This window comes from Echinops telfairi, unplaced genomic scaffold (assembly GCF_000313985.2).
Source record: "Echinops telfairi isolate 266 unplaced genomic scaffold, ASM31398v2 ScPeMD7_45;HRSCAF=164, whole genome shotgun sequence".
NCBI classification, from domain to species: Eukaryota; Metazoa; Chordata; class Mammalia; order Afrosoricida; family Tenrecidae; genus Echinops; species Echinops telfairi.
This window is the reverse complement of record NW_022103943.1, coordinates 145,288-155,865: the sequence shown is the minus strand read 5'-3', so window position 1 is coordinate 155,865 and position 10,578 is coordinate 145,288. Positions and strand designations below refer to the sequence as shown.

The 10,578-nt window shown below is 43.4% G+C and overlaps 1 protein-coding gene and 1 non-coding gene across 2 annotated transcripts in view; both read right to left on the bottom strand.

Annotated features, from left to right (window-relative positions):
• Window positions 1-3,326: 3,326 nt before the first annotated feature.
• The window catches only part of LOC101656261 (melanoma-associated antigen D2-like), an 8,228-nt gene continuing 976 nt past the window's right edge, over window positions 3,327-10,578 (bottom strand). The window contains exons 2-13 of the mRNA XM_045290640.1: window positions 9,762-9,834; window positions 8,899-9,426; window positions 7,993-8,301; window positions 7,808-7,871; window positions 7,464-7,543; window positions 6,872-6,966; window positions 6,084-6,163; window positions 5,949-5,991; window positions 5,583-5,645; window positions 4,412-4,526; window positions 3,622-4,019; window positions 3,327-3,458 (exon numbers count right to left, since the gene is read on the bottom strand). Of these exons, the coding sequence (XP_045146575.1) occupies window positions 3,630-4,019; window positions 4,412-4,526; window positions 5,583-5,645; window positions 5,949-5,991; window positions 6,084-6,163; window positions 6,872-6,966; window positions 7,464-7,543; window positions 7,808-7,871; window positions 7,993-8,301; window positions 8,899-9,426; window positions 9,762-9,806 (1,812 nt within the window). The 5' untranslated portion in view covers window positions 9,807-9,834 and the 3' untranslated portion in view covers window positions 3,327-3,458; window positions 3,622-3,629. The remainder of the gene's footprint in view (window positions 3,459-3,621; window positions 4,020-4,411; window positions 4,527-5,582; window positions 5,646-5,948; window positions 5,992-6,083; window positions 6,164-6,871; window positions 6,967-7,463; window positions 7,544-7,807; window positions 7,872-7,992; window positions 8,302-8,898; window positions 9,427-9,761; window positions 9,835-10,578) is intronic.
• Window positions 4,701-4,829, bottom strand: LOC115869791. The gene has a single exon (XR_004046377.1). It is a non-coding gene; the product is annotated as a small nucleolar RNA SNORA11 (small nucleolar RNA).

Here is a 10,578-nt window from a genome sequence, read left to right as displayed (position 1 = left end):
GCAAGGAATCTAGGACAGATGAACCCCTCAGGACCAGAGGTGACAGTGGCAATACCAGGAGAGAAGGGGGGTGTAGAAAGGGGGAATTGAGCACAGGGAGCTACATATAACCTCCTATCTGGTGGACGGGCAGCAGAGGGGTGGGTGAAAGGAGACGCCGGGCAGTGTAATATAATATATAATAATAATTTATAAATTATCAAGGGTTCATGGGGGAGGGCAAAAAGGAAAATAAGCTGATTCCAGGAACCCAAGAGGAAAGCAAATTTTGGGAATAATGAGGGCAAGAAATGTATAGATGTGCTTTACACAATTAATCTATGTATTGTGATGAATTGTATAAGCCCCAATAAATTGATGTAAAAAAAAAAGAACAAACAAATCTATCTTGAAAAGTGTACAGCCAGAATGCTCTTTGGAGGCAAAGGTAATGAGTTTTCATTTCACGTACCTTGGACATGTCAGGGGAGACCACTCCCTGCTTGCTGGCGGGGGAGGTGAGGGAAAAGACACCAAAAAAGAAAGCCCTCAACAAGATGGATTTGACCCAGTGGATGCAATAATGGGCTCAAGCATAAAGACAATTGTGAGGATTGTGCAGACTTCTACAGTGTTTTGTTCAGTTGTCATGACTCAGAATTTACTCAAGAGCCCCTAGTAAGTGTAGACTTAGAAGCCCTAGTGGTATGATAGGTTATGCATTGAGCTGCTAACCACAAGGTCAGCAGTTTTTCCACGAAAGATGGGTCTTCCTAGTCCCATAGAGTTACAGTCCCAGAAAGCTCAGAGCTAGTTCTACCCTGTCGTATAGGGTTGCTATGAACTCTATGGCATTGAGTTTTATCAGTTATATAAATTGCTAATTGCCATCTATAATTTGATCCATTACACTATAAATATTAGCAAATAGCTATAAAGTTAAAATATTGTTTTCCAAAATCTAATTTTTGAAATGTCGTTATTATATACAGCATATCTGTAAAATTAAGATTTCATGGGGAGCTATTAAGATTAATACTATTTTAAAAAGGCTACTTAAGGGGTAATAATGAAAAACATGTGGAGAAATTGTTTTACCGGGCCTGCCAAGGGGTAGATACATGCTACCATCTGGATTTGTAATTTAATAAGCCACTTAAAGACTGAAATTTTTTGGTTCATTTCAGGCCTCTAAGCTGATAAGGTGGCAGAAACATGAAGCAGAGTTTACCTTTTCTCCTGCCAGTCCCTCCCCACTACTCCCTATACAAAAGTGACCTGGGACAAGACTTGCTGTTTCTCCTTGCCCCACCTACTTTATCTTTTTATCTGGGGTGTGCAGAACAGATAACCCTTGTCTTATCAAATTCTATGCCTCATGGAAGGGAGAAAAGGGGGGGACAGCCCTACAAGCTTGATAGCCTTGGGAAGGAAGAGAATTGGGAAAGGTAGTGTGTAAAGATGGTTCACTCTCACCTTTATCAAGCACTTTGAAGTAGTTTTTTTTTAAGACTCCTAGTCCCTGATTTCCTCATCACCCATCAGCTATCCTATCTACTTTTAAGTGTATCTCCTTTGGGGGAGGGTGTCACATTTATTTATATGTATGGTACCCATCCTCTAGAGTCCTTCCTAGAAGGCCAAAGCTATCTTAACTTTCCTCAGGAGACTACAACATATTCTTCAAGAAGCCTCTTCTTCCATAAAGAACACCTCAGTGACCAAAAGCAAGTCTCAGTTCATGGCCATAGATAAGGAGTTGGCTGGGTGTGGATGATTCTCTATTTTAAAAAGGGAGAATGGGTAGGAAAGAGGGAACCGATTACATGGAACTGTGTGTGACCTCCTCCCTGGGGGACAGACAACCGAAAAGTGGATGAAGGGAGACGTCGGACAGGGCAAGATATGACAAAATACCCATTTATAAACTATCAAGGGCTCATGCGGGAGGGGGGAGCGGGGAGGGAGGGGAAAAATGAGGACCTAATGTCGGGGGTTTAAATGGAGAGAAAATGTTTTGAGAAACGATGTACAAATGCGCTTTACACAATTGATGTGTGTATGGATTGGGATAACAGTTGTATGAGCCCCTAATAAAATGTTAAAAAAAAAAAATTAAAAAAAAAATCTTATTTCCTAAGCAATAAATTTTCTTTTACTATAGAGTCTTCAGAAAGGGATAGGTGCCTATTACAAGAACCTCAATTATTCTATAGTAATTAGGCCCAGAACAGTGGGGGTGAAAGATGGAGTAGAATTCCTAGAAGGGCAATCCTTCAAAAATAGGGAGTGGGTCTCTACTTGAAGGCCCTATCTCTTAGAGAGCAGTACAGCTATAAAGATATGATCTTCAACCACAAAAAGAGGATTTTAATGCCTGCTTTATGTTTTAATGCCTGCTCTCACCTGACTCCTACCACCATCCAACTAACTTCAATTCATGTGGATAACCCAATTAACACCCACACGTCTTAGGCCATCAACCCCTCATCTGCAGGAACTATCTTTTTTTTTTCTCCTCAGCCACACACAACCTTGAGCTTGGACGTGATCATCACTTGCCATCCTCTTCACTGTCTTAAATTTACCATACTATCATCAGCCTTACCAGCCAACCCCCCTCTATTTAACATTCATGTTCTTGATCCTTATAGTAAGAATTTTGAGTGCCCTACCACAGAGAAAAAAGTGTGGGAAACCAATGGCACCGACCTCGTATACAAAATTTTGAATAGGAACCTAAATTGCTGTGCAAACCTTTACTGAAAGCTCAATAAAACTATTTTTAAAATCATGAACTCCATCCTCTCTATTGTGCCTCCCCATGGCCAGCCATTCTTCTATTTTCTGAGTACTTTCCAGAGAGTACCTTCTCTCATGTTCCCGGCAACCCACTTACTGGCACTTTCTCAAGAGACTGGGTGGCATGAGTCAACCAACTTCTCACTCTATTGACTCCTGCCCTAGTCAAGTCTCTCTCCTTTTCCAAGAAAACCTTCCCTTATTCCTTTAGCTACCTACTATTCTCCTTCCTGTATTTAGCCACACTTTTCAAAGAACAGTCAAATTTTTAATTTAAGGCTTTATTTTCTCTGCTCTCTATTCCTAACTTGCCTATTTATGGGCTTTTTACAAAGTACCTACATGTCTCTATGAGTCCACCCTACTGAAATCCTACCTGCTCTGTAGGCTAGAGCTTAGGCCCTCTATACCATAGATAGTCAAGTTAACCTCACTCCTGAGAATCCAACAGTATCCAACAAAGCACAGATTAAGGTAAAAAGTATTATCAAGTTATTTTAAAACTGGTATCAAAATGTGACAGTCCATCAAAAAATGCAATAAACTCAGAAACAGCAAATAGATTTAATGAAGAATGTCAGCTTCAATTGATAGTGACTGCCTAGAGTGCTTTGCTGAGTAATGTTTCTGAGAACACACCCTGGCTTGAAGAGTAAGAATGCTGGGATTAGCAATATCTGAAAACACAAGTAAAAGAAAATTAAAAAGTCAATTATATCCACCAAACAAAAATAGATATAATATTCCACATCTTTTCTCATCCCCCAACCCTGGCCATACTGTAACAACCCAATTCCTTACCCCCTCCCTGGTTTCTCATATGTAAGATAAGGTAGATACCTGAAATCTCATTTGTAGGAGAAACTACAGGCACCAGAGCTGTTGTTGGTGCCAGCTCCACTAAGTCCAGAGAAAAGGTTAAATGTGAGGGTGGAGGTCAGGCTTGCACTGGCACTGAAGCCAGTTGTGCTGGCGCCAGCACTGGTACCACCACTCTCTTGGGTTTTTGTTTTAGCTTCAGCTCCTGCCTGGATCCGGGCTTTAGCCCAGGGTCCAATATCTGCTTCATCCCAGTTGCAGGATCCAGCAGCATTCTCAGAGCCAAGCCCAATACCCATTTGAGCTCTAATCTCAGCCCTGGCCTTGGCTTCAGTGGCAGCCTCAGCTGCAGCCTTCAAATCTGCTTCCATAGCCTCTCGGTACTGAGCTGCCCATTCCTTGGGATCCTTCTTTTGTACCTGAAATGAATATATAATAACCATTAGAAGGTTTGTACTCAGTATACTGAGCACTTACTATGTGATAAGCATTTTACTACATGTGATATATAATAAAATTGAATAAGCATTACTAGTAATTATGCACTTAATATTGAACTCCTGCTCTGATACTTACTAGTTCTGAGATTTTGAACATGTCATGTAAAAACTACTCTGGGTCTCATTATTTGCAATAATGGGAAATCTAAGGGCGTAAAGATTAAATTATTCAGATAAAGTATCTGGTACAGTGTTTGACACATTAACAATGGCTTCTTAATGTTTATACACAAAATGCAGGTCATCTGAACATATCCTGTCCCTGGGAGGGACACACTTTATGTGTCAAGTTCAGGCAGCTTTTGAATTACCTTGCATGCAAACTTGAGGACTTTCATCTTGCTGGTCTCATAATAGGAACGCAGGCCCCAAAAGAACTCATATTCAGGGGGATTACTATTGGGGACTCTCGCATAATCCAGGTACCTTGAAAAGAGAGGTTCAAAACCTTTATTGTTAAGATCTCTCATGGCTCACAAAAGCATGACTGGACAGGTTCTAGGTGGCAACTTCCCCAACTAAATATTGCAGTGTTCCCTCCAATACTGAATTTCTTACTGTTATCCTTACCCAAAAGCCACTTGGAGTTGCAATGGAGATATACGTAGGGCATTTATTCTTAAGGAGGCTACAAGTTGTGTGCTCCCTATCACAATGAATTGAGATTCCTGTTGGGTGTGTTATACACAAAAGAACCATTCTTTAAGTCCCCAATTTTCAGCACACCCCCACTGCAAGGGTCTCATCCTTGGCTTGGCCAAGCCCTAGAAAGGTCCACCATAGAAACCAACATAAAGGGAAGACACAGTAAAGCAAAAGCCATGTATTCCATGGGTATTCTGCATTGTTTTCCTGTTGTACAGATTCCTAGGGGAATACACATACATTGCACAAGGACCAAAGATGGAGCAGACCCTGGCCCCCAAACCAGGAGAGCTGGCATCCAAGCCTAGAGGGTTCCATCACTAGCTATGGGCCATGCCGAGGTACTTTCCCCTCTGAGATCCACGCTCCTTAGATATAAAATAAGGATGGGTTACCAGCACATTTTAGGGCTGTCATGAAAATAAAATGAGAGATAGAAATCAATTTTAGCATTACACCTGAATAGCCTAAAGCTATTATTCTATGATATTTCTTTATGGCATGTCTTCAATGCCTTGGCTGGCATCATAAAAAGAAGCAAAGCTTTGAGGCTAGGTTGTAAACATAACTCTTCCATTTACTACCTGCAACCCTGAGCAAATGAGTTCACCTGAGCCTGAACTTCCCCACATACATATTACTGGTGATGATAATCTCTTCTTGTAGAATTGTTCTTAAAGATTCATTGTGAGAGTGCATGTATTAAGTCATAGCCCCATTAAACTACTACCCATGTATATATACACACACACACACACACAAACCATGGCTTTAACACTCAGTTCTGAAATATGACACATATATGGATGGCACCAATAAAATAAAAAAGTCACTTACTTTTGTTTCACAAATTCATCAGTAATGAGCTTCTTCACATCCCCAAAGAGAGAGTGATGGATCCTGATATCAGAGAAAGAAAGAACACAGGGACACACATAATCAGGGCACTGCCCAGATGTGAGTAGAGGCAGTTTCAACATGGAAAAGAGGTTTCTAGCACAGGAATTTCCACAGAAGCCTAAGAGATAGTGAGAGAGGGACAGAGTTTATGACCATTTCACATCCACCACCCATGTCAGAACCCTATACCTTCTACCCAATCCAGAGCCACCCCCACCCACTCCACCAGACCACCATGCTGATACAATCCTGGGACCATCCTCTCTTTCCAAAGGACAACACAGACAGCAAGCTCAATCATACCCAGGGCGTAGCCCTAACTTGCGCAGCACCTCCCAGATGACAGCTGCAAGGGAGGCAAGAGGAGACAAAGACAGAAAATAAACACATGGAACTCAGATCATAACCAACCATTCAGCTAAAGGTCCATTCACTCACCCTCACTGGACCGATTTCCATTCATGAATATGATGCTAAGAAGCACCATAAGGAGACCCAGTTTGGGTGAGTCCTTGGTCCTAAGGCAGTAATAGGAAAGAGAAAAAATGTATGTCTAGCAGTCATTTGCAAAAGATTTATCAGTCATTTACTAGGCTAGGCTGTCCCAGATTCCTCTGGTATTGGATAATTCTCTGCTCAGTCTATGCTCCAGGTTCTAAGGGGAAGGCACTTAGGCTCATTTAAAATGATAAAAATCATATCCTCCCCTCCTCAGCTTGGCAAGATAGAAGAAAGCCTATCTGCCCGGTACAACACAGGTACTGTGTCTTTTTTCTCCCATATCCCTCGGCCTGTGAGAACTCTTGGCTGCCTCTTTTTCTCCCATGTCCCTCAGCCTGTCAGAACTCTGGGCACAGTCCATTGATGGCTCTCTTGCCCTTCTAGCACCATAATCTACGTGCCCTCCTTTGAAAACCACCCTACACAGCTAGGTCAGGAAACAGCAGAAAGAGACGAGCAATGATAATCCTGCTTTCCTGGGAAGCTCCTGGGGAAAGAAAAAATCTGACTGCAGGAATTCCCCACCCCAGGCCTCTATATACCCTTTAAGTAATCACAATCAGGCACCACTACTGTGTGTAGCACTACAACCACAGGTGCAGGAGTCGGACCAGGGTTTTTTTAAGCTGCCTTTCCTGACTCTAAAAGGATGATGTAAGAGAAGACAGGAAAGGGCTAGTACCTTGTAAAAAATTCCCCCTCCCACCCTACCCCTTTTAGCTTACGTTCCCAGTATGCCTGCATCAGTGGGTTCTAGAGTGCTGAGAAGAATGTACAAGTGGTCACTCTTATCAATTTCCTTCAACTGGATTCCAAATACCTGTGGATGGGGAGGGTAGTTTGTGATATCATGTAAGTCAGCTTCCTGGGTATCTCAAAGCTTCCTCAAAACCATGTGTGTGTGTGTGTGTGTGTGTGTGTGTGAGAGAGAGAGAGAGAGAGAGAGACAGAGTGAGAGAGTGAGAGAGACAGAGAGAGAAATCAGTGAGATGATACATATAAAGCACTAGGTTAAGTGGAACACAGTAAACATATAATAGATGTACAAACTTTTTGAAGCCCACTCATGTATTACAAGACATATCCAGCAGTGGACAGAAGCCAGGACTAGTTGAGTGTTTTGGGTCATAGGTGTGCTTTTACCACTAACTTGCTGTGTGACCCATGGTTCACCTATACCCCTCCAAAAGCCAGTATGCCCATCTGCACAGCAAATGAGCTGGATCTGTCTCTGTAGTCTCTCCCAGAAGGAACACCTCTACCTTTGTTAATTCAAGGATTTCCCACTGTGCCCATTTCCCATGGCTGCCCCTTCACCTTCTCCAAGGAATATCCTGCTCGTTCAATGATTTCAGGGTACACATCGGTGTATTCTTTGATGATGTCCTTCAGCATGTCTGCAAGGGGAGAGTGTTATCAGCACCTGGGCTAAAGAAAAGCCAAGCCAAGAGGCCCCCATGCCCAAGCTATAGACCCCTTTCCCAACCCTATTATGGCTGGCAAAGCCAGAGTTCTGAAATAATAAATATAGAGATGCTAGCACTGACAAATTAGAACTTTGGGAAGATAGCATTAGAACATAAGAACAAAGATTATCCCTTGCACATGGAAGAGAGGGCAAAGGAGAATACAGCGTGGGGGAGGGATTAGTAGGACTCTACCTGAGCGCTTGATAGGGATCTTTGTTTGGTCTTTAGCCAGAAGGTATTTCACCAAATCATTTGCCTGGGGCAAAAGGTAGAAAAATAGAAAGATGAATATATATATTGACAGGATATTTATGAGGATAGCAAAGAAGAGGTAGGTAAGAGTGAAAAAGGTAGAGAAAAGAGGGCATAATTCTTACCCTCCCTTGCATAAGGGCCACATCCCGAGGCAGTGGTGCTTCCGGTTCTTGAAATGATTGGAGTTTGGCAGCTCTACGGTGAGCCTTGCCCCTACGTGCCTTAGGTGACCTCAGGGAGAGCAAGGCTCTTCGAGCCCAAGCAGCCAACCGAGTTCTTGATGCCCTACGGGCCCAAAAGGCTATGGGGCCCCTTGAGGCTCTTCGGGCCATTGAGGCCATTAGGGCCTTTGAGACCCTTCGGCCACCTGTAGTTCCAGAAGCTTGATTTTGATCACTGCTGCCATCTTCTTCCCCACTCAAGTGTTTCACCTACACCAACAAAGAGATTCAACATCACTAAGTGAAGGTGAAGGTCTATTTTCCTCACTGAATCTCCTCCAGGAACCAACGGTCCTTTAATCCCACCCCTATAGTGATAGTCTAACTCACTAGCCATTAGTTGCCCTAAATCCTGGGCAGGATTTCATCGTTCTATCAGGCCAGAAACACCACTAGTGGTGGTGGTGGGAAAGGAAAGGGGTGTCTGGGGCTTCTCTTCCTGTGACAACCACTAGCTCTGTGTGTTACCTCCCTGGAAAATGACTTCACCTCACTGGGAGTCAGATTCCTTCTCTTTAAAACTGAGATTATGATCCCCAGATGGCAAGAATTACTTTCAAGATTAAGTGAGAAAGTCTATGTGGTATATCTAGCTCAAAGCCTAACACATAATTGGTTCTAGGTAAATATAAACTGAATTATATAAACCACAGCTTTGCATATTCTCTGAAGATAGAAAACACATCACATTCAGTATTCTTTAAAACTTTGATGAGCACAAGGAAATTGATAACTTTTTATAGAATAAATTAACCAACTGAGAGGTCAGAAGTGGTAAGGCAGTGGTAGTAATTGCAGCACTCTTACCTTTAGAGCCTTCTTGGCCTTGACTTTTGGTCGAACATCCTGATTCTCCTGTGTCTCAGCAGCTGCACCCTCAGGCCCAGGTTCATCTGTAGGAATCTGAGAAACAGAAGCTTCAGTCTCCAGGGCCTTTGTATTGACCTGGGTATCAGGCACAGAACCCACTTTTTTGGTCTCAGTAGCATGCACTGGCACAGCCTGCGGATCAGCATTTTGCATCTTGATGTCAGTTGCTGGACTGTTGTTTTCAGCTGTCAGGACCTGGATATCAGTTTGCTGAGTGGTGGGTGATGCCTGGGTGGCAAATGCCTCAGGAGCCTTTTGGGCCTTTGAGACCCTTTTGGCCTTTGGGATCAGTGTTTCTTTGGAGAACTCTGAGGCCTTTGAAACCCCTGGAATGCTTGAAACCTTCAGACCTCCTAAGACTTCTGGTGCATTTACGGTCTTGGGTGCCTCTGAGACCTCCAAGTTCTGGGTCACTGCCAGTAGAGTCTGCATCACCAAGCTACCATCTTCTTCTGGAGCTCCAGCCTGCAAGAGGAGGAAGGAGGGAGGCCTTCTCATCACCCTGAACAAGTCAAATGGCTCCAAAATTCCAGAGTCACACTTCTCTAACTTGTACTAACACATCAGCAATGCTTTCAGATCACCTCAGCTCATTAAAGCCTCCTCTGGACAGGAAGTGACGGCTAAAGATGGGTGGGCCACTGGCTACACCGGTAGAAGGGGAGTGGGGAAGCAGGCCGGCAGGCCAGGAAAGTGGGTGGAGAAGGACAAAGATGGGATGGGAGGGGCCAAGGGATCTGGGACAGCAAGAGGGACTACAAAAGAAAAGAAGTTGGGAAGAGGACAGACTGAGGGCTTACCTGGAAGTGAGTTAGACCAGAACCACTCTTGTTTGTGTCAGACATATCTGAAGTTGCCTGGCAAGAGCTAAGCCTGAAGAAGAGAAGGGCTACATCAAGAAGAGCAACCACTGCAAGTCCTCTTTACTATTATGTCTGGAAACTGCTCCTCACTTTCTTGGGGTTCCAAACCCAAGTACTTTACCTCCTCCTCCTCCTCCCCATCTCGACTCTGTTCACATACACAGGAATTGAGAACCCGCTAAAGCAGTGGTTCTCAACCTGTGGGTTGCGACCCCTTCACAGGAGTCGCCTAAGATCACCGGCAAACACATATTTTCAATAGTCTTAGAAACTGAGACACCTCTCCTCTATCCGTCTCCAAGCGGGTCCACCCACATGCAGATACACCCAACTATGAGTACCCAGCATGAAGATTGTTACCCATGCTACACCATGCTTCAAGACAAAATTTCATTTATTTGTAATTAGAAATAGATATTTCACAATATATAATTGCCTATTGCTTTTGTGATGAATCACTATGCTGTAATCATGTTCAATTTGTAACAATGAAAATACATTCTGCATATCAGATATTTACATGAGGATTCCTAACAGTAGCAAAATAGTTATGAAGTAGCAACGAAAATAATTTTATGGTTGGGGGTCATCACAACATGAGGAACTGTATTAAAGGGTCGTGGCATTAGGAAGGTTGAGAACCACTGCTCTAAACTCTGAATCTTGTGCAGCCACACCCTCCTTTCTCCAGGAAGACTTGCCAGCGCGGCAGCTGTGGACTCCGCCTCTTTTCCCAAAGCACTCCCAACCTAAG